General features: G+C 32.7%; 3 protein-coding genes and 1 non-coding gene across 14 annotated transcripts; 2 read left to right on the top strand and 2 right to left on the bottom strand.

The window, feature by feature from the left end:
- The first annotated feature begins 290 nt into the window (after positions 1-290).
- LOC101245070 (putative glycerol-3-phosphate transporter 4) lies at positions 291-5,787 on the top strand. 2 transcript variants are annotated; one of them, XR_011221771.1, is made up of 4 exons: positions 291-1,698; positions 3,161-3,700; positions 5,070-5,514; positions 5,688-5,787. XR_011221771.1 is itself a non-coding variant. In XM_004242231.5 (3 exons), exons 1-3 carry the CDS (start codon positions 663-665, stop codon positions 5,105-5,107), a joined length of 1,614 nt encoding a protein of 537 aa, XP_004242279.1. In that variant the 5' UTR covers positions 291-662; the 3' UTR covers positions 5,108-5,787. The 2 variants fall into 2 exon arrangements, 1 of the variants encoding a protein (XP_004242279.1); XM_004242231.5 differs by having other exon boundaries at positions 5,070-5,787.
- A 2,001-nt stretch (positions 5,788-7,788) lies between these two features.
- LOC101248308 (uncharacterized) lies at positions 7,789-14,558 on the bottom strand. 6 transcript variants are annotated; one of them, XM_019214515.3, is made up of 8 exons: positions 13,975-14,378; positions 12,698-12,786; positions 12,511-12,586; positions 10,646-10,695; positions 10,205-10,549; positions 9,989-10,027; positions 9,727-9,847; positions 7,789-8,054 (listed from the first exon to the last, which is right to left on the bottom strand). In XM_019214515.3, the coding sequence occupies exons 1-8, from the start codon at positions 14,150-14,152 to the stop codon at positions 7,999-8,001; spliced, it is 954 nt and encodes a 317-aa protein (XP_019070060.1). In that variant the 5' UTR covers positions 14,153-14,378; the 3' UTR covers positions 7,789-7,998. The 6 variants fall into 6 exon arrangements, with proteins under 6 accessions (XP_019070060.1, XP_069155364.1, XP_004241985.1 ...); XM_069299263.1 differs by having other exon boundaries at positions 13,855-14,368; XM_004241937.5 differs by lacking the exon at positions 7,789-8,054 and having other exon boundaries at positions 9,434-9,847; positions 13,975-14,558.
- Positions 14,559-14,845: 287 nt separating this feature from the next.
- Positions 14,846-14,919, bottom strand: TRNAN-GUU (transfer RNA asparagine (anticodon GUU)). Its single transcript has one exon. It is a non-coding gene; the product is annotated as a tRNA-Asn (tRNA).
- Positions 14,920-14,984: 65 nt separating this feature from the next.
- LOC101248786 (monooxygenase 2) lies at positions 14,985-18,665 on the top strand. 5 transcript variants are annotated; one of them, XM_019214595.3, is made up of 7 exons: positions 15,219-15,585; positions 16,003-16,149; positions 16,529-16,572; positions 16,674-16,782; positions 16,872-17,034; positions 17,325-17,553; positions 18,053-18,665. In XM_019214595.3, the coding sequence occupies exons 1-7, from the start codon at positions 15,368-15,370 to the stop codon at positions 18,556-18,558; spliced, it is 1,416 nt and encodes a 471-aa protein (XP_019070140.1). In that variant the 5' UTR covers positions 15,219-15,367; the 3' UTR covers positions 18,559-18,665. The 5 variants fall into 5 exon arrangements, with proteins under 5 accessions (XP_004241987.1, XP_019070140.1, XP_069155361.1 ...); XM_004241939.5 differs by lacking the exon at positions 16,529-16,572 and having other exon boundaries at positions 14,985-15,585; positions 16,717-16,782; XM_069299260.1 differs by lacking the exon at positions 16,529-16,572 and having other exon boundaries at positions 15,353-15,585.
- The last annotated feature ends 6,877 nt before the right edge of the window (positions 18,666-25,542 follow it).

Here is a 25,542-nt window from a genome sequence, read left to right as displayed (position 1 = left end):
TTGACTTAAAATAAGTTATTTTGAGGATTGTCAAACAGCTAAATAAGTCAAAAACCAGCTTTTAAGTCAGTTTGACCAGATTTTAAGCTGAGCCAAACAGGCTCTTATACTATACTAAACCCTTTAAACTTATTTTATAAATAATTTTCTATTCTTTTTAACCTACATAATATCATCTTATGAGTTCAGAATATTAAAAGAAATTAAAAATTACTTATTTATTTTTATAAAATAAATATGAAATTAATAAAATTTTAATATAATATAAATATTTTGACTTATCAATTTTCTCATATCTTTTTAATATAGTTGGCTTCGTATTAAGAAGGCTTCTTTCGGGTGCCCCTAACTGATCGGCGTGGCGCCTGGACAGAATTTCAAATCCTTGTAAAACGGCCACGTAACTATTCTCTTCCTTCACGTCATCACACACTCTCTCTCTCTCCGGCCACCCTCCGTTTTCTCTAACAAAGCTCTCTCTCACACAATTGGAGGATTTGCGGGTGAACTCCCCAATCTGAACTGTTTCAGTAAATTTCCTATTATCACTTACAGATCTTTCCTTAGCGAAAAAAATTAAAAAAGAAAAAAATAAAAAAATTTATCAGTTCAGAAAATTAGAAATTTTCATTGATTTTTTTCCTAGTTTTTGTTTTTTGAGAATGGCAGAGAATAATGAATCAATGAATGCAAACCCACCTGGGATTTTGCTGATTAGAAGCATTAGAAGGAAAGATTGGAGTTTAAAAACGTATAAATATGTAGTTTTGTTGATCACATTCATAGCTTATACATCTTACCATGCTTCGAGAAAACCTAGTAGTATTGTGAAGAGTGTTTTACATCCACACCCGTTTCTTAACGAAACGGTTACAAATCCATGGCCTATTGGTCCGCTTTTCATAAAGAGGGAACTTTTGGGTTCTATTGATTTGGGTAAATCAAAAAAGGAAGGTTGGGAACCATTTAATGGAGAGGATGGAACGTCGAAATTGGGGGAAATTGATGTTGCGTTTCTAGCGTGTTATTCTATGGGAATGTATGTAGCTGGACATTTAGGGGATTCATTGGATTTAAGGCTGTTTTTAGCTACTGGGATGATTGGAAGTGGTATTTTTGTAGGGTTATTTGGTATGGGTTATTTTTGGAATATACATGCTTTTTGGTTTTACTTGGTTATGCAAATGGTTGCTGGGTTGTTTCAAGCTACTGGGTGGCCTTCTGTTGTTGCTGTTATCGGAAATTGGTTTGGTAAAAGGAAAAGGGGATTGATTATGGGTGTTTGGAATGCTCATACCTCTGTTGGGAATATTAGTGGATCTCTTATGGCTGCTGCTGTTTTAGAATATGGATGGGGTTGGTCTTTTATTGTTCCAGGATCATTTATACTTTTAGCGGGGATAATGGTGTACTTGTTATTGCCTGCATATCCAGAAGATGTTGGGTTTCCTTGTCCTAATCAGCCGTATGTCGATGATCCGTCCAAGAATAACGATGAAGAAGCTCAGATAGTGAAAGAAAATATGGCTGTAAATGCACAGTTTAATGTTCCTCGGGTTGGTTTGAATAGGACAAGTGTTGGTCTTTGTGATGCTTGTCTCATACCAGGAGTGATTCCATTTGCACTGTGCCTTTTCTTCTCAAAGTTGGTGGCATACACATTTTTGTACTGGTTGCCATTTTACCTTAGTCAAACAGGTATAACTGCTTAAATATATGAATCGTTTTGCTGTACTTGTGATTTGTGCCATTTTACCTTAGTCAAACAGGTATAACTGCTTAAATATATGAATCGTTTTGCTGTACTTGTGATTTGTGTGTGATATGCTTCTGCCACAAATTGGTGAGACTATCCAAATCGGTTTTGAAGTTAGTTTTCATGACTGTTACTCCCTCTGTTCATTTTTCATTGTCCATATTTGACTTGGCACAGTATGTTTTGGAAATGACTAGTTAAATAATAAGGGTAAGTTAAAAATATCCTTTGGTTTTTCAAATTATACAAGTAAAAATAGACATCTATTTATAGTACAGTGAACGGAGGGAGTACTTTTTCCCTTTTCAGGTTCATCTGTTATAATCTTTGTTTATATGAGGTACTTAGGAGTGTCCGTTGCTAATAAAGTAGGAAATTTTGATTCTGGAGCTTTTGAGGGTTGAAATTGGAAAGAAGTTAAAAAAAAAAAAGTGAGAGAGAAAGAAGTGGTCAAATCTGCATTTCTATTAAACCTGTAGTTGTTGCTGCTAACTCTGACTCTTCCTGAGTGGTAAATACCCGTTCCATCTGATTAAGGAGCATGTAGCTGATACGGTGTTGGAGTTGCACTGTAGTCTCTGCTCCTAATGGCAAATCGGGTACTGATTCTGTTTTTCTATTTGGTAGCAAACGACTCTACTACATTCTAGAGCACAATGGCTTCTAAACAGACCACCTTAAGTGAGAAACAGGAAAGTACCAAACTAATACATGTTTAAATATAATTAGTAGGCGCTATCTGAGTCTGTTTAAACTTCCAATTATGCAGATGTTAGTTTGAGGGTTCATTAGTTTAAGTAAGACAGGTGAATGTCTTATAATTTCGGAAGACTGTGCCTTAGCAAACTGCATTCTTTACAAGTAATTTCAGAGCTAGGTTTCTCTAAGTTCCCTGGAGTATCACTGGCAAGGTAGTGTTTCTAGTTCAACTTTTTTTTTTTTTTGGAGAAAATGTAACAGTTAGTCTATATTTATCCACAGGTATACTACCTCAAAAGTGTAGTTCCCCTCCAAAAGTATTTCTAGTTCAACTTCATAATTCACTTCTTGATACAAGCTTGTTTGACAAGTTTGTTGGTTATATACTTGCTTGATGTTAAATGTTTCTCAGGTGCTAACAACAAAGTAACAGTTCTCGTTTTGTTGCAACCTGCCTTTATCTTTTAGAAGTAGTGAATATATTAAATGTACCTGATGAACTTTAAAATACCTAGAATAATTTTTATTTATATATATATATATATATATAATATAAACTGATTGTTATTTTTTCTTATTAGTATCAATGTTCATTCTACTTTGAAGATTCATTGTCAGAATTCGTCCTTTTTTAAAAAAAAAAAATAATTCAAAGTGACGACATGATCATGTTGCTCATCTTGGTTCTTGATGATCTCTTTGCAGCTATAGGGGGAGAGTATGTTTCAGTGAAATCTGCTGGGAATCTCTCTGCTTTGTTTGATGTTGGAGGTATAGTTGGTGGAATTCTAGCTGGACATTTATCTGACAAGCTTGATGCTCGTGCTACTACGGCAGCCAGCTTCATGTATGCAGCGATTCCTTCTATGCTTCTGTATCGCAAATATGGAGGCACGTCAAGGTTCATGAACATTTTGCTCATGATGATTGCTGGCTTGTTTGTTAATGGGCCTTATGCGCTTATAACAACTGCAGTATCAGCAGATTTGGGTACTCACAGCTCTTTGAAAGGAGATTCACGAGCACTTGCAACAGTGACTGCCATTATTGATGGTACTGGATCTATGGGTGCTGCTTTAGGTCCTCTTTTGACGGGTTTTCTTTCATCAAAAGGATGGGATGCAGTTTTTATAATGCTTGTTGTTGGTGCACTTAGTGCTGGTCTTCTTCTATCTCGTTTGGTTCTTTCTGAACTTAGTGAGAAGTTCTCTAAACGCCTAGCCTGTGAGCAACACAATAGCGAAGGTAAGATATGTCTCCATTTCTGTGTCTGTTTTTCATTTTGTATTTGCTCAACTGTGTCTTCATCCTTATTTCATTTCTTTTTTCTGAGAAGGGTAACATTTCCTTATTTCATTTCTCTCTTTTTCCTCTGGGGAAGGTAACATTTTCTTATTTCATTTCTTCTTGCTCTTTTCCAAATCCAGTACAAGTACATAATTTGTTGCTGTGTCAGACCATATGCATAGCATTTGCTGAAAACATTCGCATTGAAGCAGTAGGATGAAATGAATTCGAAACAGTTTCCTTTTTAATCTAGCTCACTCAATACATCGAAAAGATACATGGTGCACTTTGCTCCCCTTCTTTTTTTAATCTCCTTTGGGCTTTTGGGGGAAAAGCATTTTTGTTTAAATGTCTTACCAAACACCTTTATACCAAGAAACAAACAGATGAATATTGCTTCATGTCCTGTTTAAGCCTGGTGACAATAATTTATCTGGAACAGTGTTTTATTGTGTCAAGTAAAGGGGAAGCAGATAGATAGTACTTTTGATAAAGGTAAAAGAGAAGTCAAAATATTTTGTATGATAAAAGTTATAGTCAAGATAATATAGTTGTATCCTGTATAAGAAAATTTCATGTTCCCAAGTATTCATGGTCTTAGCTTATAGACACCAAAAGTAAATGATAAAAATTATTGGAGTTTGGAAATAGTTATCAAATTCATTAGGCCGTAATCATGCTGAAGATCTCTGTGCAATTTTGGTGTGTTTGGATCAGCACTACGCTATAGAGTATAGCCTTTGTAGTGAAGAATGGAAATTTAAACAACACCATGATGCAGAGCAGTAGTTTAGTCTGAGTTCTATTTATTGGTGTTTATGATTATTATATAATCTTTTTGAGTGGGCTATGCAAAATATCTTGCATCAAACAATATCCTCCATATGTATCATGGATGCAACCAAGGAAGAGAAAATAGTAACATCTTTTTGTAGTGTACTTGGTATATCTTCAAGATTTAATTAAAATGCATAATATACTTGCACAGTCAAGAGCATCAGAATCTGGTTGATGCGAGTGGATGATCTTACTTCAGCAAAAGATTTTGTTTCTTTGTTATGGAGGGACCTTATGATTACAAGAGTCAATTCTTCACTTAAAATTTTTGGACCTTATGATTAGAAGAGTCAATGAAATTTTCTGATATATTCTGAGATATTATTTTGTGAGCCATTGATTTATTCGTGTAAGCAGTTACTATTTCAAAATATTAATTTCCCTTTTATAAGATAGTTTAGCTTGTTTATCTGTTCCTCAATGTAAGTTTGGCTTGTAAATTTCAAAATTATGAACCATTGTCATCTAAGAAAATTGCTTCATCTTGCAGATTCTGCATCTCAACCCCTTCTAAGAGAGCGAAGATGAGGATTTGTTGTGCATGTTTTCTCAAGAAACATAAAGAAATGATGGCAGATACAACTACTACCTCTTCCCCGTGAAAACAGAAGCAAAATCTTAGGTACGAAAAAGCCAATGGAATCAGTGGGGACTCAACAACTACTGTCATCAAAATCGCCACTAATGCCTTGAACATGGTTTCTTGGTACATGTCCAAATGAACAAAGGTGCTTCTCTCATGAGGTTTTTCTCTTGTGAAAATCACTGCTTTTAATCTGAGATATATTTAAAGGTGTAACGAGACGTGTCTGGTAGTTATGCTGCTGCTGATATTACCTTTCTTTTTATTCCATGAAGCAGAGTTGTAGATAGAATAAAGTGAAGCTGGAATATTAGATTTAGTAGCACATCCCATGAATATCCTTTGTTTATTAGTCCACTTGTTCCATATTATCTGTCTATTAAAGTTTTCGCCGCACAAGTCTTGCTCATAATAAAATTTGTGTAAACCGCCTTTTTGTTTCTTCTTAAACCTCTGTCTTGATTAACACTACACTAATTGAACTGGTTATTAGTATTGTTTTTACGAAAATTAATGCCTCTGTAGTCTACTAAAGCTCTCTTTCTCCAGAATCAAGAACCACATCTTGTGTAACAGGAGGTGAAAAAATGTTGTTTCTAGTTAGTTCTGCTGCAAATAATCTCAATCTAAGTCTCATGAATTAATTTAGTTAGTGTTTTAGCACTTCGCTTTGACTTGTTTGGCAAAAAATATGAGGGAGGTTTAAGGGGTCGGCCCCACTCTGTTCTTTTCAGTACTCTTTCAATTTCAAAATACGTGCAAGCACGAAAAAAGGATGGGTTTGATAAAATTATGCCATATTCGATGATTATAATTTTTGTCCTGGCTTCTCATTTAACTAAAATTTATGGGACAAATAATCAATTGACTGAAATGCAAAGACACATTGGTGTTGTAATATTTGTGAGAAAAGTTTTGTTTGGAGCGAAGTTGTATGTCAATTGTTATTTGAGAAAATATTTGCAAGTGTTGGTCAACTTGTTTTTTTTTTTTTGATTCACGTCGGGTTCGATTTCAAGTTCTTGCACGGATTGCCCCTATTTTAGATTGGCCTTTTATTTTTGTCCCTATTTTTCATTTGATGAAAGTTTATGGGCAAAAGTATCCTCGACTATGATTCAATTTCACAAGACAAAATAAGTACATGAAGGTGTCAAGAAATATTGGGAAATCTAAAACTCATGCCTTGTGTACATAACTTGAATTTTGGGAATTTAGCCTTGCAACTTTTTTGCCTGGCAAATTATAATATTTGTCTTGCGATTTTAATATTTTATACGTCAGTGATAATATCAACTAGTTTTTTGTTACTTAAAAGTGTTCAGGGACAAAAATTAAAAGCTAATGGGATATTATGCGAATAACCCATAATTTATATTCAGGTAGAATCCAAGAGTGTGACCTAGTAATCAATGAAGTAGGTTGAGAATCTTAAATACTTAAAGTGTTCAGGGACAAAAATTAAAAGCCAATGGGTATCATGCGAATAACCTATAATTTATATTAAGGTAGAATTCAAGGGTGTGACCTAGTGATCAATGAAGTAGGTTGAGAATCATAAATAGGTTCAAATTTCAACAGAGATGAATGTACTTGGTGATCTTTTAACATTTGTTCTAGCTTTGGTGGACAAAATTACCCGATGCGTGTTGTTGTTGGAAGATGATAAGTATCCTGTGTAATTAATTGAGGTGCACACGAACTAGCCCGTACATCAAGGTTATCATGTATACAAACGTGTGCATCAAAATCAATTCCCTTTTGATAAGTTGTATGCATTTAAAATAGATAATTAAAGGAGTGATCAACCATAACTTTGCAAATAGAAGTCACAGAGTAGACTTATATATATCTCAAAAAGCAATACCTCAGAACACAAACTTCCTCTCTTGAGTTTCCTGTGAAAGAGAGTCATGGCTCCTTCCTATGTCATGTTATTGCTCTCTTTTACCCTTACACTTGTATCCCTCTCTGCTGCTCAAGCACCCTCAATGCCACCTTCCATCATTGTAGCCCCGTCCCCTGGGCCCGCGATGATCACCAAGCCTCCGGTTATGTCACAGCCAGCACCAGTGGCATTTCCTCCAACTATGAGCCCTGGTCCATCTGCTGCTAGCATATCACCAGCACCTGACATGCCGGTCTCTCCCCCTGCACCTGTGGGACCAGGCCCCGTATCGGGACCTGCTCCTGGACCTTCTGATGGAGGGATAACTTCTCCATCAAGTGCTTTTATGCATGGAAGTAGCATGGCTATGGTGGCATTGATTGGGAGTGTAGCACTTCTATTCTGAACTGATGCTCATTTGCCTTACCTTCGACATTGTGGTGTAGACTATAAATAATCTTTACCAGCGTGTATTCTCTATTGCATTTTCCTATGTTTTTTTCTTTCACTTTGTCTTTTCACGTCGCAATTTAGGTAGACTTTTTGAAATGAAATATAAAAAAGAAAGATTAACCATGTTACCTCTTACATATTATGTCATAATGACAGTATTTTGAGACAATTTATCTCAAAGTAGACCCCACTTCATTTTGATCATTACACAACTGGTAACTAATTTCTTCATTCGTTCTTCAATTTATGTGATATAATTTGATTGGGTAAGAAGTTTAAGAAATATAGAAGAATTTGTGATATATTAATATTATTTTAGAAATAAATAAATTTACAAAGGAGAGGAGTAGACAGACTAAAAAAATGAATAAAATGTAGCAATAATATTGTTGGAACAAATTAAAGTGAAAAATATATCATACAAAATGGAATGGAGATGTATTTGTTTTGGTTATATGGGCTTTCTTCTTTTTGAATCTTCAGGAACGACTTGGCCTATTTGTTATCACGACTTTTTTTTGGGGGGTGCAACCTTGAATTTTCTTGAGGACCTACGATTCATAAATTTATTTCAATAAATGACATTTTGCAGTATAAAGGTTATCTTTTGTCTAGTAAGCAAAGAGTAGGATATAAATTGATATAACATATAATTAAATAAGTTACGATATACCTCGATTATTTTTCATATCTGTTAAAAATGATAGTATATTTCTTTTAGGAGGCCGTTCAATAATTCTTACTCAAATTGAGAGGAGACAAAAAGGATATAAAAGTGGAGTAATTATTTGTCACAAATACTACACATCTTTGCATTTTTGACATTAACTTCAGTTCTAAATTTGTTTTCACTTGTTAATTTATACGTAAATGAGAAAGATACTGACCTCAAAGTTTTAAAGATAAATGGAAACCTATATATTTTGTGATTTATAGTCCATTAAATTTTTTAGTCATATCAGGTAACTCATTAAAACTTAGATCCATCCACTAGCACGGGGCAGCTTCTTCACTAGTAAGTTGTGGGGGTGGGGTGGGGGGATGCATGACATATAATCAAATAAGAAGAGCGAGTCCGGAGCCAAAAGGGCAAAAAAGAATTTCAAAAATGTTGAAAGGATTAATCAATTTTTTTCTTAACCAAAGAGCAAAATTGCTCCGTCAGTGCCAAAATGATACTGTGATACCATGATTTTTTTAATATCATTGCGAGTGCAGCGTTTTCAAAAAGAAAAATAATTATAGCAGCTATTTCCTTTTTCCTTAAAAAAGTTAATAGAGGCAGGCATTTTGGTCCTAACATTTGGTCTGCCCTGCAATATTTGTTAAATTTTTTGGTCTGCCCTGCAATATTTGTTAAAATTTTTTTTGACAAAATCGCTTCTCGAAAAATATTTTTTTTTTTTTTGGATGAAATCACTGCCACACAGCAGCAATTTTTGTGTTTTTTAAAAAAATTAACAAGTCAGAAGAAAATCACACCGTCAGAAGCGATTTAGCCCTTTTGATTAAAAAAATAATTATAGCAGCTATTTGCTTTTTCCTTAAAAAAGTTAACAGAGGCAGGCATTTTGGTCCTAACATTTGGTCTGCCCAGCAACATTTGTTAATTTTTTTTTTTTGACAAAATCGCTGCTGGAAAAATAATTGTTTGGATGAAATCGCTGCCACACAGCAGCAATCTTTGTGTTTTTTTAAAAAAAATTAACAAGTCAATTTTGTCAGAAGAAAATCACTCCGTCAGAAGCGATTTAGCCTTTTTGGTTAAAAAAAATAATGCACCCTTTTAGAATTTTTGACAATTTTTTTTTTGCCCTTTTGGCTAAGAATAGCTACATTACCAATAAGGGTTGTGATAAAATCTAAGTACTCATTTACCCTTAATTAGAGATCTTGAATTTAGCAATCTCTAATCTGGACACTAGACATCTAATGGAAAAAAAAAATAGTTATATCTCTTTCCAGCAGCATCCTACACATATTTTGGTAGCTTTAAAATAATCCTCATGCTACTTAATTGCATGTGGCAAAAGGCTTTCATACAACAACCAAAAACTAAGCTGCAAATTTGCGAAGGTCAAAAATAGCAGGTGATGTAGATAAAATATGTAAGATATTCTATTCATTCATCTAATAGAAAAACGTAAAAAGAAAGATATCGTATTCATTGTCTTCTCCTTTGTTTTTTACGGCACTCGAAACATTCAGTATTTGGATACTTACTTCCACTAGAGTAGCTGGTTTGGAGTTTACTGGGCGAGACTTTCAAGTCTTTCACCAGTATCTCGCGTAGCTTTTCATTTTCCTGCATGAGCTCATCAATTGCTTGCTGGTGTTTCAACACCTACAATGCAGCAAATGTATTTTCAATCTTCAAATGTCATATAAATATAGAACATCAATATAAGTCTACTAGAAATGCAAGTCATATTCTGTTTAAGAACATCCTTAATAAGTGATGTAAATAGTCAAAATGAAAGCTTACCATATGAACAAGGTTGTTCACAGATCCCAAACGCTCAGACTGCAAATAAAGAAGCACACAAATTACAACCAATATATTTTGATATTCGCAACCTCAAATTTTCATCTACAGTTTGGAATCTCATCCTTAGCACGATATACAACAAATACAAGGAGACCTCGAAAAATTACACTTAACCTATAGTGTTGTGAAAAATGTGTATTCATCTTCACTTACCAGCTCATTTGTTGTACTGTCTTCGCCTTTCACTAGTGGACTCTGCAGAAAATTGCTAATAACCTTCTCTGTCCGGCTGATATATGATGCATCTGAAGAGCCGACATTAGCTCTTGAAGTGTCATTTTCATTAGAAGAGAGAGAATTTGTGTTCCTATCTGTCAAGTCTGGAGAAGAACTATGTGGAACCTTCATTTCAAGTGGATTGGCAATTCCCAGTGGGTTCTGAATAGAGGCTTCACTGACTGTTTTCATCCCAGCTTGCAAGGATGGTGGAAGGATGCCTTGACCAATAGATAAGCCGGGAGACATTCCAGACTTCATCAATAATTTTGTCGTGGCTTGCTGCAGTTTAAGAGGATTTATGTTAAAACTGAAGTGTGAAGGAGGAGAGGAAATCTTAGATGGTAGCAGCAGTGAACTATGGAAAAGAATGCATACAATTAAATACGACTGCATCCGCTCCACCACTCCGCGCTTCACAGCAAGACCTGGCATGCATCACCAAGATTTTGTTATTTAACAAAGGAAATGTTTAGACGAATTCTGCCTAACACAACTTTATAAAATAATATCTTCATGATTCCTGTTGTTTTTTTTCTTCCTTTGTCTCATTCGCAGAGTCTGTGACCACAATTTAGTACCAAGACACAAGTTTACATTCCAATAACCCAATTAACCTTGACTAAGGTATCTATAACTCAAACAACTTTCAGTTTCTTGAAACACCTATGGGGACCTGGTCCCTATGAACATGGCACCACTATCACCAAGCAAAGTCATCAAGCACAGAGATCATTTATCCAGAATCTATCCCACAGAAATCCAATCATACACATAGTTCAATAATCAATCATATGAATGACACATGGCACGATGATAAAATATAGACAAGAGCTAATGAGGATAGTGTTGATTAACACTAATTGATCTCACATAAGTGAATGCACCCAAAGCATACTTTAACACTAATTGAACTCACATATATGAGTGCACCCAAAGCATACTTTAAAACTAATTGATCTCAAATATATGAGTGCACCCAAGGCATACTTCCAATATCTATCGTTCTCTGTCAACACAGCTGTAGAAATTGTCAATATTTACTCAACGAAACATGAGAAAAGGAGTCCTTTAACACATTGCCTCAAACAAGCATGAAAAGGCCAAACTAATTAAGCAATTACTCCAATTTTAGTGTATGCCAGTCAAGCTTATGTTAATCGTTTTATGTAATACTTTCTGAAGTAGAAGAAAGAAAAGAGGGAAAAGTATACTTTGGGACAGGATAAGTGCCTGGACTTAAATCAGGCTTTCAAATCTTTTAGCTTCAACTTGTTGGTTTTACTTCTAAAAGTTTCTTAAATACTGACAAGGAGAATATAATTGAATCATTTAAATTCAAACAATTTCTGTGAACTATATTATCTTGCACTGAACTTTTGGCAAGTCAGAGTTATCTGTCCTTAAGTAATTTGCAATGTTTTTGCATCTCATCGGCAATTCTACTTGTCATACATAATTACAAACAAGTTTCTTCTTACTTGCTAGTGCTGCCAACTTATCAAAGTGGATGAATCCTTTCAATCCGATGGTAAAGAATTGTGAGTTGATCTTTTGCTATCTGGTGACACTTCTTTTCTTTAAGCAGCAACTTGGCATAGGCTCTAATCCATAGGAAATGCTAAGAAGGATAACTACTAGGCCGTTGTCTTTCTTCTTTCTTCTGCCATCAGCCAGTCACATTTGTGCAGACTGGCAATTCATATACCTCTTTTCAGAGCCAAATTTTTCCCTTCCGGAAACAATCCAATGACCACAGAAATGCTCTACGTCACTATTTTCTGATAACAAAATAAACCTCAAACCAGCCTAGAAGTTCTTATTTCTACTGTCAATCATAAGCTACGGAACCTCTTACTTGTCCAACATTATTATTGTTCATTTTTTTTGCAAGAGATCTTTGAAGTCTTCAGCTCAATCTCCTCTAAGTAAAGAGTGCACACAAAGTGGTTAGGAATATCACAGGAGTTTACCAATTTCCCCCTTCAAAATTAATCATCCAAGATGCAAAACTTAATAGATAACCTTCAACATTTTCTTCAGTTTCTTGACTTTGTCAGCACTCAGCTCACTCAGAAGCATTTAGAAGGTTCAACAGTTGTGGAACTCGCTATGTTTTGTTTTTGCTTTGTAATTCAGCATCTACAGGGTGTATTTTATCAATGAAATCGTAATTTAGCTGATAGAAAAAAAGAAGAAGAAGAAGATAACCTTTAACAAAGCAAATATATAAGTCTACATACCAACTCCAAAACCATGTCCAAAACCTACTCCACATCCGACGCCGGCTTCAATGCCTTTTGCCCCCACCTTTTTCAACTGCAGTTACAACAGAAAGCAATAAGGACCCAGTGAAAAAACAAATATTAAGTAAGGTATAAAATCACAATAATATGTGAACTGTGAAGACAGTTTAACAAATAGACATACAGAATTATTAACATGTCTTCCAACTCCAGAAAACGCATCCGTTGCGCCTCTAGTGGCAGTCATAACTTGATTGAGCATTGGTATTGCACCTAAAAAACAACGTAAAATAATGAGGAAGACTCAAAGAGATATCAATCTAAAAGAAGGCAAAGTCCTTTGATTTAGAGTATCTCATACCATAATTCTGTTTGTGCTTATATTAAGACAGAAAATTTAAGTGACAAATAACAACATGAACCAATTCGATCAAATTGATGAACTCCAAATTTTAGATACTAGTGATTCGATAGTCCCAACAATGCAGAAAGGCTGAACCGGATTAATTTGCACTTGACTGCAATAAAACAATGTGACTACACAAACGGTAATCTGATAAGCCACACAAACTGCACCACTCAGACTGCTCAATTGCACATCATTTATATATCTAATTACCTATGCATACCATCATATAACAGATCAACATCTCTTGTTTTCAACAGTATTCAATAAAGAGTATCAACCACCTTAGATAGAGTACACTAATTGGTTCTTTCCATGAAAAAGCATCTAAAGGAGCATGAACTCCTAGCCTCCAACTTTGTTATTAGTAACAACCCCCGCATGATATCTGATCACTAATTGCCAGAACTTAAATACACATACACGCTAAGAAATTGATTGCTGAGAATCCTCTCTCAGAATAACCAAGTAAGAACAAACAACAAAAGAGCATTAAAAGGAGGATTAGCAAGGCTATATATTATGTGCATATCGATTTCAAATACTCCTTAACTCATGTTCACTTGGTGTTATAAAGCAAATAATCCCTAAACAGAGAACAGCAAATGGAGTAATAATTCATTAAAACTAACCAAAATTACATCAAACAGCACAAATACAGGCAGGAAAAGTATACCAACCATTACAAACAACTAAAATACTTCAACTTTATGTTTTTACTTCATTAACACACAAACCATGGACAACATAAAACCCAAAAATGAATTACATAGATTATTGTGTTTTAAGTTGGGTTGAAAGTAACCAATAGAATGCAGCATAGCACAAAACATTCAGAATTTGCATACCATCAACATAAAGATCTCATCTTTACCCATTCAAGTCATAAATAAACAACACCCCAAAACAAAATTACACCCCCCAAAATGAATTACTTGAATTTTTGGGTTCCCCTTCTTTAGGTTTCCAAAAATCTTCAATCTTCATGTTTTTTCCCTCTCTTTTTTCTTTTTGGTGAATGGGAAGAATTGAGAAGGGTGAAGATGGCTTAATACCTAGATTTAAAGGGCGGCCAACACCGATTCCAATCCCACAGCCAATGCCAAAGCCAGTAAATACTTGACCAACCTTCAAAGTAAAGGGATTTTCTATTCTGATTCTCCTTTCTTCTGTATTAACTATCACGCCATTGCTATTACTATTGCTGCTACTTGTACTACTGCTGGTCTCCATTCCCACTGTTTATGTACAGGAGCTCAGTCTGAAGTCTTGTTCACCAAAATTCTTCAACAAATCGCAGCTTCTTTCTGCAACAAAGTAGAAATAAGCATTTATTTCTCCCTCTCTTTCCGGAGGATCATGGGTAAAATCCTGTGCCGCTGAACCATCAGATTGTAGCAGCTCCCAAGTCCGTCACCTACATCAGCCCTTATCATTTTTATCTGAAACAGAAATTTCCATATTACTTTTTTTAAAAAATTATATAATAATGAAACAAGTATTGAAAGTGAGAAACAATTAAACGCATTAATTAAATTTAAAATAAATTTGTAATCTAATCAAGTTATATAGCAAGTGGTATCAAATTCTAATAGGAGTATAATTCTTTTTAAAAAATATTGAGATAGTGTTGAAAATCTCTAAATTTGACGAGAATTACAATTATATATTTCACTTATTTTACAAGATTGGTAATGTATTTAAATTCAATTAGTCAAACAAAAATATATTTTATCAATGTAAAATTAATAATTCACGATAAATCTAAGATACTTTCGGTATTTCTCTTTAAAAAATAATTGTGCATTGATTTATTGGATTTGTATAATAAGAAAAAATTGTAAGTAAAAACAGTATTTCTCTCAAAAAAATAATGTGTATCATTTATTGGATTTGAATGATAAAAACTGGTCAAAAAAAATAGAACGCTAGAAGGAGGGCTTGAACCTCCGACCTTGTGGTTAACAGCCACACGCTCTAACCAACTGAGCTATTCCAGCTTCGTTAGTGCAATGTTATTTTTAATCTTAATCTATCTTAACAATCTTTCAGAAAAAAATTATTCTCACCGTCGCCGGTAACCATGGCACACCGGCAAACTTTTCCTCAGAAATTTCCATTATGCTTAAACTCCACCAAACCAACCAATTATCTTCCTCTGAATTACAAATAGTTCGGGTAGACTCATATGTATCCCTTCTGTTCCGTTTTCAACTTCAAGACACAATTTTTACCGGGAAAAGCTTGCATTCAAGAAAGGGGTGTAGGGTGGGGTTGGGTTGAGGTCTACGGAGGAAAATTCTTGATGTTTCGCACATAAAGAGTTAGATTTTGAGTTTTGACACATCGTTAAATGTCGACCACTCGTATTCTTATGGAGGAATACCTAGTTGAATTTCTACTCTTGTCTTCTTCACATTTTCTTTCTACAAAAAAAAAACTAATTTCATGGCTTTATCCTCTTCCACTCTGTTGCTTGTGAAATCCCATATCTCTCTTTCTTCTTTTTCGAACCCATCACTGTATTTCAGACGAGGTGAAACCAGACTTCGAGTCAGACCCATTTCTTTGTCCATTATAAATGCTCGAGCTGATGAGAGAAAAGAAGATATTGTCATCGTCGGAGCTGGAATTGCTGGTCTTGCTACTGCTGTTTCTCTTCAGAGGTTCAGTTCACAAATTCTGCCTCCATTTTTTATTTCTTTTTGTTTTTGGTAGGTGAAGGGGAAATGTGGAGGGAACTATAAGTTGCGTACACCAAACGCTAACGCTAACTAACATGAAAGCTTTAGATAGCCGAACTAACTCGCTAAGCTACTTGATTCCCAAATAATAAAATATGTGCCTCCATGATAGCTGTTATTACAACCAATTAATCAATCAGTTAGTCTTAATAACAAACTAGCTAATTTGGTCTACTCAGCTTCTCTACCTCCATAGAGTTAGAACCTATGAGATTACACTAGGTTTGTTTTTGTTGTCTATGAATTTTCTAAATCCATTTTGTTCTATTGCTCTGTTACAATGATTACTTTTTTATTTATTCTTTTGTGGAATTGAGAAGTCTGATGAATGTGATTTAGGCTGGGTATTAGAACATTGGTACTTGAGCAGGGTGAATCATTGAGGACCGGAGGAACCTCACTAACCCTTTTTAAAAATGGATGGAAGGCTTTGGATGCTATTGGAGTTGGCAATGATCTCAGGAGTCAGTTTCTTGAAATTCAAGGGTATGTTGTTTCACTTTAACTCCTTGTTCATACATTTGCTTAAACATCTACCTGTATATTGACTGTTCCTATGGTGCTTAGAGAACAACTAGCAGAGATCTTTCTATATCTAGTGTATACAACAAGCGCTGAACTTCACTGAGTGACAAGTGATTACTGTTAAGAATTTGCAGATAACACAGTGTAGGGAAATAATACTTTCTAGTGTGACATATCAGATTACATAATACTGCATTATCAAACGGATTACTTGCAAGATTAGTGAGAGGTCTTTTAGTGGCCTACGTAGAAGAACCTCTCTGTTGTCTTCTCCTTTCTTCATTTATTAGTGTGCTTCTGGAGCCTGGATGTTTCTAATGCTGATACTGAAATCATGCAGAAGATGCTTCTCTTGGTTAATGATTTCCTTGGGTATCCGTTTAGGTATTGGTGGTTCAATTTTTAATAAGGAGTAGTTTGCAATTTGTTTATCTAAAAACCATGCACATATGCTTCACCTATCTTCTTCTTTCTATTTGTATCAGAAAATCACTGGTTTATATTTGAAGAATATCCTCGGATTTGCAGGATGGCTATAAAATCAGAAGATGGAAGAGAATTGCGCTCTTTCAGGTTCAAAGATGAGGATGAAAGGTATAGTTCTCCCTCATTGTTGTGTTTCATGGGAATTTATTATTAAAATTCTTATCCTTTTCTCCATTGATCCCACGAAAATGGAGTAGTCAAGAAGTCCGTGCTGTGGAGAGAAGAGTCCTACTGGAAACACTTGCCAGTAGGCTACCACCAGATGCTATTTCTTTTTCCTCAAAGCTGGCAAACATTGAAAGAAGTGAAAATGGTGAAACCTTGTTGAAACTTGAAGATGGTATTCGGATATCTGCCAAGGTACGTAGTCCGATGTGCTCTTCAGTTGTCTGTTTGCAGGGTTTCCATGGTGCTTGTTCTCATTTGTCTGATGATATCTCCTTTAGTTAGTAATAATGTAATATTATTATTGCCAAAAGCATTATTTTCTGATTCAACTGGACAAGTGAAGCTGTAAATTGCTTGATATAATTTCTTGTTCACTATTTTGATGAATTCTCATTTTGTACCTGAAAGATTTATTCAAAAAATTACCAAGTGAACTTATTTCTCAAGCTTGTCCCTGCTTCTTGAACTTCAATTCTGTACAGATATTGATCGCTTGTGATGGGATTCGGTCACCAGTGGCCAAGTTGATGGGGTTTCCAGAGCCTAACTATGTAGGACATTGTGCATTTCGAGGCCTAGCATATTTCCCGGAAGGACAGCCATTTGAACCAAAAGTAAACTACATTTATGGAAAAGGAGTGCGTGCTGGATATGTTCCTGTATCTGAAACCAAAGTCTATTGGTTTATCTGCTACAATAGCTCGTCACCAGGTTTGTGTTTCATAACAGCTTTCTGTTGTATTTCTTTCTCTTTAGTATTCATGACAGACACAAGAAAGATTGATACCCCAATCAAAATATTGTGCCTCAACAAGAAAGATGAGGTTGGCTATATGGTTCACTGTCCATGTCATGTATATTGAGGATTCATCATTAATTGACTAATTCTATGCTGGTTTTCAACCTACTGTAACTTGCTTCCTTTATCTGGGTTTGGAACTGGCAACATGAGAACTCACACAAGCAGAATTAGAACTTCATATGCAGGAACGAACGTGCATGTGCACATGATAGCGTCTGTTTTCTTTCATAAGGACATGTTATTTGACTTCGATTACATTCTCACTAGCTGAAAGCTTCTGTTCCTCCCATGTAACTCTCTGTAGTTGGAGTACTTATAACGCTACCTTCTTAATAAGGTTGCAAGACGACCTACAAAATATCTTTTTTCTTTTACATCATTTGAACTTTTTTGAATATCTATTGACAGGTCCAAAGATAACAGATCCATCTATTTTGAGACAGCAGGCTGAACAACTCGTTAAAAATTGGCCAACCGAACTAATAAACCTCATCAATCTTACACCAGACGACACAATCATAAGAACCAGCCTAGTAGATAGATGGCTTTGGCCCTCAATCAGCCCTCCAGCCTCTACTGGCAGTATTGTGCTGGTTGGCGATGCATGGCACCCAATGACACCAAATCTCGGTCAAGGTGCTTGTTGTGCACTTGAAGATTCAATAGTTTTGACAAAAAAACTTGCAGAAGCTATCAAATCTAAACGTACTTCAGTCGAGGACGCATTCAAAGCATATGGAAGTGAAAGATGGCCCCGTATATTTCCATTAACAGTACGTGCATACCTTGTAGGTGCACTATTACAGTGGGATAATCCAGTTATATGTGCTGTTAGGGATAACATTGTTGTACCTAAGCTTGTGAGGCTTGGACCAGTTCTGGAGCATACTAATTTTGAATTTGACCCTCTATAAGAAACTTAAGAAATTTAGTTATTGTTTATACTTAATTGAGGTGTACATCAAAAGTACAATGTTGTTGCTGGTTATTATACATCCATACTGCACAAAGTTCCTTCTTACACTTGCAATGTCAAAGAACATCGAGTTCGATTTCGCATATGGTCACATAATGTTATAACCATTTTTTATTCATTCACTTTTACTTATCATCCATATAGATAATTTTATTTTTTATAAAGACTAAATTTATGAGGAAACGTAAATTATGGTATTGTCATTTATCATCTAAATTATAATTAGAATCTTATTTTAATTCAGTTAGATTTTAACCATTAATTTTAACCTATATCATATGTCTCACAATCCAAGTAAAAACTTAGGAAAAATTGTGAGAAGGGAAATGGATAGGAGTCGAATCCGTGAAGGGAGGTGTTGGGGCTATGAAAGATGTTTTAAATTTATTTTATTTCTTTGGATAGTGATACTTTATTTTTTAACTTTTAACTAATTCTAATAATTTATTTAATTTTGCCGATGTTATCATGTGATAATCTTTTTTGAATAATAAAAGAATCAATAGAGTGTAATAAAAGAAAGACATGAATTTGTAAAACTAATGAATGATAATTTAGAGATAAAATTTACACACCTAATAATTTATATATAAAATTCAATAAGAAAAACAAATTTGGGTTAGTATAATCCATCCCTCCATTTCTTTAAATATGAGATTTGATTTTAAAATTTTATTATTTCTTATCTAACCCCTTATCCCTATCAATATGTTCTCGTCCAATTGATTAGTTCATTTATCAACCGTCAAGCATAGTAGAATGATCAAATTAGCTCATAAAAATATCATAAGCATAATTCGTTTAATATAGGGTGGATCATTATCCATTCAGTCATTAACATATAGCCAAAATTAACAGATACAAAATTTTGTTTAATATAGACATAATATATACAGAGAAAAAATAATTTATTACATACTTAAAAAAACATTAAAAGTTATGATTCACTTTTTATCCCAACTCATTTCAGTCCGATTAATTTAAAAATCTATTGACTCACCGAGTGAGTAAATTAACACCCCCAAGATAGTCTAATCCTCCATAATATATATTTGTATGTCATGTTCACTCTTAATTCAATAATTGGATACACTGAGATCTTATTAAATTAATATATAATAAATTAATAATATTTTTATCGATTGCACGTTAATGAAAAAAATTCAGTCATTTTAATAAGATAATAAGAAATTTTCAAAAGACCCCTAAATATGGTCCAATCAATATCATAAATCAATAATTCTTTAAAAGTACAAATATATTTAAGACAATTCAGTGAAATATGATTTTTATTTTTTATTATTTTGTTGACTTCAAATCTAGTTGAAGTTCATCTTTGACTTTTCTTATTGCATCAATACGTTTCTGTGTTGTCTTTTTGAACTGTACAATTTTATTGTGAAGAATTCTATATGAGATAAGTGTTTTCTTACGCGCAGCTAGTTGCAAAAGTATTATATCTCTTCAAATCCATCATCAACATTGTTTATTTCCGATAGTATCCGCAATCTCTTCTAAGTAATAGACTTCCCTAAACATATATCACTTTCATCTGAAAAATTCAAAAGTTATTGTCTTAAATTTTTTATGATAATCAAAATTATTAATCATGACCTAAAGTTCATGAACAACATTTTTTTAGAATACTTTTTAAATTAATATATTTGAATTTATTGATTAAACAATATTTTGTGATCCTATCTAAATTTAATTTGGTGAGACTTTATTGTATTTGGTTAAGCAAAACTTTTGTGATTTAGTAGACGTACGAAGTCTTTAGTTCCATAAAAAGAATTGGTCGGTGCCTGGTAGTCTATTTTTCATAAGCTAAATTAGTACATCATTCCTTTCCACACTACGCCTTAAATATTTTCTAATTTTAAAGAGTTTTTGTTGACTATATAAAGATACTCATACTATTTTTTCATTTTTTTTTGTTTTGATACAAACTTTTTTGTTTATTGAAAAGAAAAAATGTTAACCGTATGACGCGCTTGTCAGCCGGTCATGTGCAATTCTCATTTTGTATCGTTGTTGTCTTGTCCCTATACGCGCAGACTTATGCGGCCCTACTAATTTAAGTGTGATGTCAGTAAAATATATTTTTTAAAATAAATATTTTTTATTAAATTAATATATAAAATAAAAATTATCATTCCAAACTATTTTGTGTATAGTTAGAGTTGTCAAAAAGAGGTTGTAAAGGGGGTTGAAAATTTTATCTATAGGGATGGATTGCGTCGGCTCCACGGGTCAAGCCTATTTTGATTTCTCTATATATAAGCTAGCAAATTGGATGTTGGAAAAGGCTTATCTGAACTATCTTTATTGAAAAATTATGTATCTTTACTACTAATTATTGAAAAATGATTATCTACACTTTTAAAATATTATGTATCTTATTACTAATTAAGAATTTTCTTAAATCTTTAGAATAAATTATACCTAAATTCGACCCCCTATGTATTAGAGATACATGTATACGAGATCACCAAAATCCATTTATCATCTTAATTCCTTCTTTCATTCCCTTCCCGATATACAGACTATAAAGTTAATATGTCAAACCAATGGCACAAAATATTGACAATTTAACAGTAGATATACCTTTTTTTTAAAAAAAAAATATGTTTATTTAATTGGCTCTTATTGAGATTTATTTTATTTATTTTTTAGAAGAAAGGCTCTTATTGAATTTATATTTCTCACTAAACATTATATATCTGTTATTATCTTGTTTCCTACATTATTTATAAAAGAAGAAAAAATTGTTCGTAACAAATTTATGAAAAGGAGAAAAATGTTTAAATATTTATAAATAAGATAACGTCTTAGATAAAATGATCAGATTGCAAAATATTTTTAACCAACTATAAGGATTATTTATTATTCCAACCACGATTAAGACCTCTCTTTATTTAATTCAATCATTCATTTTAAATTTTGACATATTTTCTCCATCCAAATAAGAATTCTGATTTTTGACATATTATATAGTTGTTTGTCCCCTATTACCCTTACATCCCTGAGTTTTCTATTTTAATTTTCCATGACGTGTTTTAAAAATGGATTTGTTTCTTTACGTGTTTTTATATAGCATTGTTTAATTTAAGCAATAAAATGTATTTTTGTCTATCACATGTATACAACTAATATTCCATAATATATAGTTGTCAATTGTCATACACGATAACCTCATGGAAATAAAACTACCGCGGAACTGCTGACTCCAATATTAATTCTATATTCTTACGTATCCTCGGCTTCCTTCTCTTTTCTTACAATAAATAGTAGTATAAATTTCCTCCATGTGGAATAAAAGGAATATATGATTTATTAGCGTACACGCATATTTTGATTAATTTCACAAGATAGCGACTAGCACATACCAGTATAGGTATATATCACATAACTATGAGACCCTCCAAAGTACTTGACTAAGATGAATATGACATCGATGTGTTACATCTATGTCAATATAGGTATATATCCGTATTTTGATTAAAAAAGATTGCTTTATTTTCTTTTTAAAATAATAATTTATTTTTAATAATGTTTTAATTTTAACTTTTCATATAGATGTTAAAATTACCAAATTAAAAATTATTTTTATATTTTTAATAAACTTTAATTTAGAATTACAATAATAAAAAATTTTTATTATTTTTTTTAAAATTTCATGTTAAAATTAAATTAAATTGTATTTTTAAAAAAAATAAAAATAGAAGTACAATATTAATCTCACCCACTAAAGTGGTAGCTCACTTTTGCCGTAAAGTGAAATATATAATGATGACAATAGCATAAAACTTTCGCTAGTGCTCTTCAAAAGTTTTAAATTGTGACACTTTATATTGTACTTGTTAGTGAAGAGCCTCGTTAAGATCATCAAGAGCTTTTCATGCATTGTGGTCACGGCTTGCGAAGTAAAAATTAAGAATTTAAGAATTCTAAATTAATTTATTGTATATTTATTGACAAGTTTTATTATTTCTATACAAAAATGACTATTTTCTTGAAAAAATTTGCTATTAAACATATTTAGTAGTGATTTATATAATTGAATTGATAAATAATAATACTGATAATAATAATATATATTTATGTTTTTTATCATGCATTTTTTTAAATAAGTTATTTCAATGTAAATAAATGAAAAAATATGTATAATACAAATTTCTTATTCAGTAGTGGTGATTTTTTTTAAATAGTGAGTCAACAAGTTGTGAAAATTGACAATTATTGATTTTTATGTATTTGATAAATCAAATGAACAAATCATAGTCCATGAATATGTATAAAAAAAATTATGAAATACCGCATTAATAAATCATATATTTTCATGTTGATTCTTTTATAAATGAATGTTTGTATTTACTCCCTCTAATACATGTTAAGAAAATTGCTTGATTCTTTCATAGCTCTAAAAACGTGAATTTTACAAAGATCAAAAAAAAATATTAAAACTTTCTTTTCATATTTGCCCTTTATATAATGAGGCCATTCTTAACTACTTACATTTGAAATTAATTAAAGGGGTGGAAGGTAGCCTTTAATTATGCCCTTAAATATTTGTCTAAGGGTATGTCATATCCCAAACTCTATAAAGATTCATTAGTCTATTATTCTTTAATATAATCCATTCACATGTTAAATACAATTCTCTCGTTCTAAACATTTTTTTTACAAAATTAAAATGATTGATCTTTTTTCTTTTAAAAAAAAAATTAAACTCATGTCTCAAGCTTTTACATATACAAGAATTTTGAATTGTCAAATTACGTTTTTTTAGAAAATTAGAGATATAAAATCATGATTTCTAATTATATATCTGAACACAGTTTTTGGCTCCATCACACCGCCATTAAGCCATTTAATTTCATAGTGCTTTTAAAACTAATTTGTAGCAAATTATTGTTGGGTTATGGGTCTTTTTTCGTTTCCTATGTGGATAAATAAAAGCTCAATTTGGACCAACTCATTTTTGTCCATAAGTCCATTCTTATGAGGCAAATATAAACCTATTTAGGGTCTTATTTTCAGACATACAGAGAGAGTTTTTCAGCAGCCAAAAGAGAGAAATTCGCAGTCAAAAATCCAGCCATAACAAAATTGCGATTCCCGCTTCGTTTCTTGTCCGATTGAGCTGATTTTTGGACACCATATTATCTCCATCTCAATCTTTGATTAGGAACTGACAGAGTTGGATTTGGTGGTCTGCAGCTTCAGTTTTGCTGTCGTGAACAGTAGCTGCGAAATTGGTGATTTTGCTCCTTTAATTCTCTAGATTTGGTGCAATCTTATTTTGTTGTTGCTCGTTGTTTGGCACTTTGTTTTGTGGCCAATTTTGGAGAACAATATTGTAACTCTTGGTGATTATAGTGGAGCTTTTGGTCCCGTGGTTTTTTACTCTTCACATCGAAGGGTTTTCCACGTAAATCTTGGTGTCTTGTGTGATTGGTTTATTATTGTGTTGTTATATTTGTTTGGTTGAATTACTTGCTGTCTTACTATCATATTGCTTGTGGTTGTTTGTTTTTCTCTTGGTTCAAATCAAAAAGGGAAAGTATAGACTTGAGTATTCTTCCGCTGTTATCCTGTCAGACATTGTTTGTTAGTGCCTTGTCTTTCCAAACAATTATCGCTAGAATATAATTATCGAGTTTTTTTAACTTAATATATATAATTTGAAATATTCTAAAATGTCACTTTTCATTTATTCGAAATTACATATAAATTTAATAAAATAGAATTATTTGAATTTACATTTTAATTGATACAATTGTTTAACTAATATTTATATACCTTTAACATATAGGAATCGATCGAACTCTTTAGATATATGTATTACATTTAAGGCGACGCAAAGTGTACGTTCACCGACCATTTGGTGTTCGAGCCGATTGGCAGTTGCAATTTAAAACTAAATGTGACATTCTTAAAGCCAAAGTGTAATAAAATATGGACAATATCGTAGTGAACAAATTATTTATTTTTTAATTAGATATATCAATTTTAAGTATTGAAAATTTTTCGATAGAGTATTTTTTTTCCAAATGAAATTTTATACAATATAAATTTAAATTACTTATTAAACTTCAATATAAATACAGCAACAAATTAAAGGTTGTTTGTTTCTCGTTTAAAGCGTGCATGTTATTGGGTAGTAATTGAGCAACTTGCTCATGCTTTTGTGATGCATGAGATATATACGCATCTCTAATTGAAAGGGAAAAAGGATGTGTGTATATATACACACATTCCAACCTTTTTTTATATAGATATGCAATCAATAAAGCACCGACCCAATAAAGTTTGGGAAATTTACCTAATAAAGTATATAAAAAATTTATACATCCAAAAGTGATGAAATATCATGAGTGTCATATTTTAGGATCAAGTTTCGACAAAAAAAAATAAATATAAAATGATTTATTCTCATTATTGTCTAAACTTTAGTAAACACCTCATCCATGTTGGTGACGCGTAATAGACTAATGGTTAGGTATTTTATCAAGATTATTAAAGTGTGTGATCATAAATTGTTTCGATATATAAAATTATAAAATTGATAGTGATTAGTGAAATATTGTGAGTATAGAGTTTTAGGTTTAAATTTTAATTAAAAAAATATATGCAGTTGACATAAGCTCGCATAAAAATTATTTATAAAAATATGATTGTCGGACTAGAAATATATATTTAAAATATAAAATAATCTTTGTTTCTGAATTTAATAAGAAATACATAGTTATCTAAATTCAATATTTACATCAAATCGATAAAATATATATCATTGTAACTGTAATTGTTGTACTTTTAGAACTTGGCCGTGATTAGATGCGATATATGAATTTAAAGATTTGGAGCAAATTGAATTGAAGTCCTAGGTTGATAATGTGAAAAGAGAGCTATTTGACGA

This window comes from Solanum lycopersicum, chromosome 6 (genome assembly GCF_036512215.1).
Source record: "Solanum lycopersicum chromosome 6, SLM_r2.1".
NCBI classification, from domain to species: domain Eukaryota; kingdom Viridiplantae; phylum Streptophyta; class Magnoliopsida; order Solanales; family Solanaceae; genus Solanum; species Solanum lycopersicum.
The sequence above is the reverse complement of the archived record's forward strand: the minus strand, read 5'-3'. Positions and strand labels throughout refer to the sequence as shown.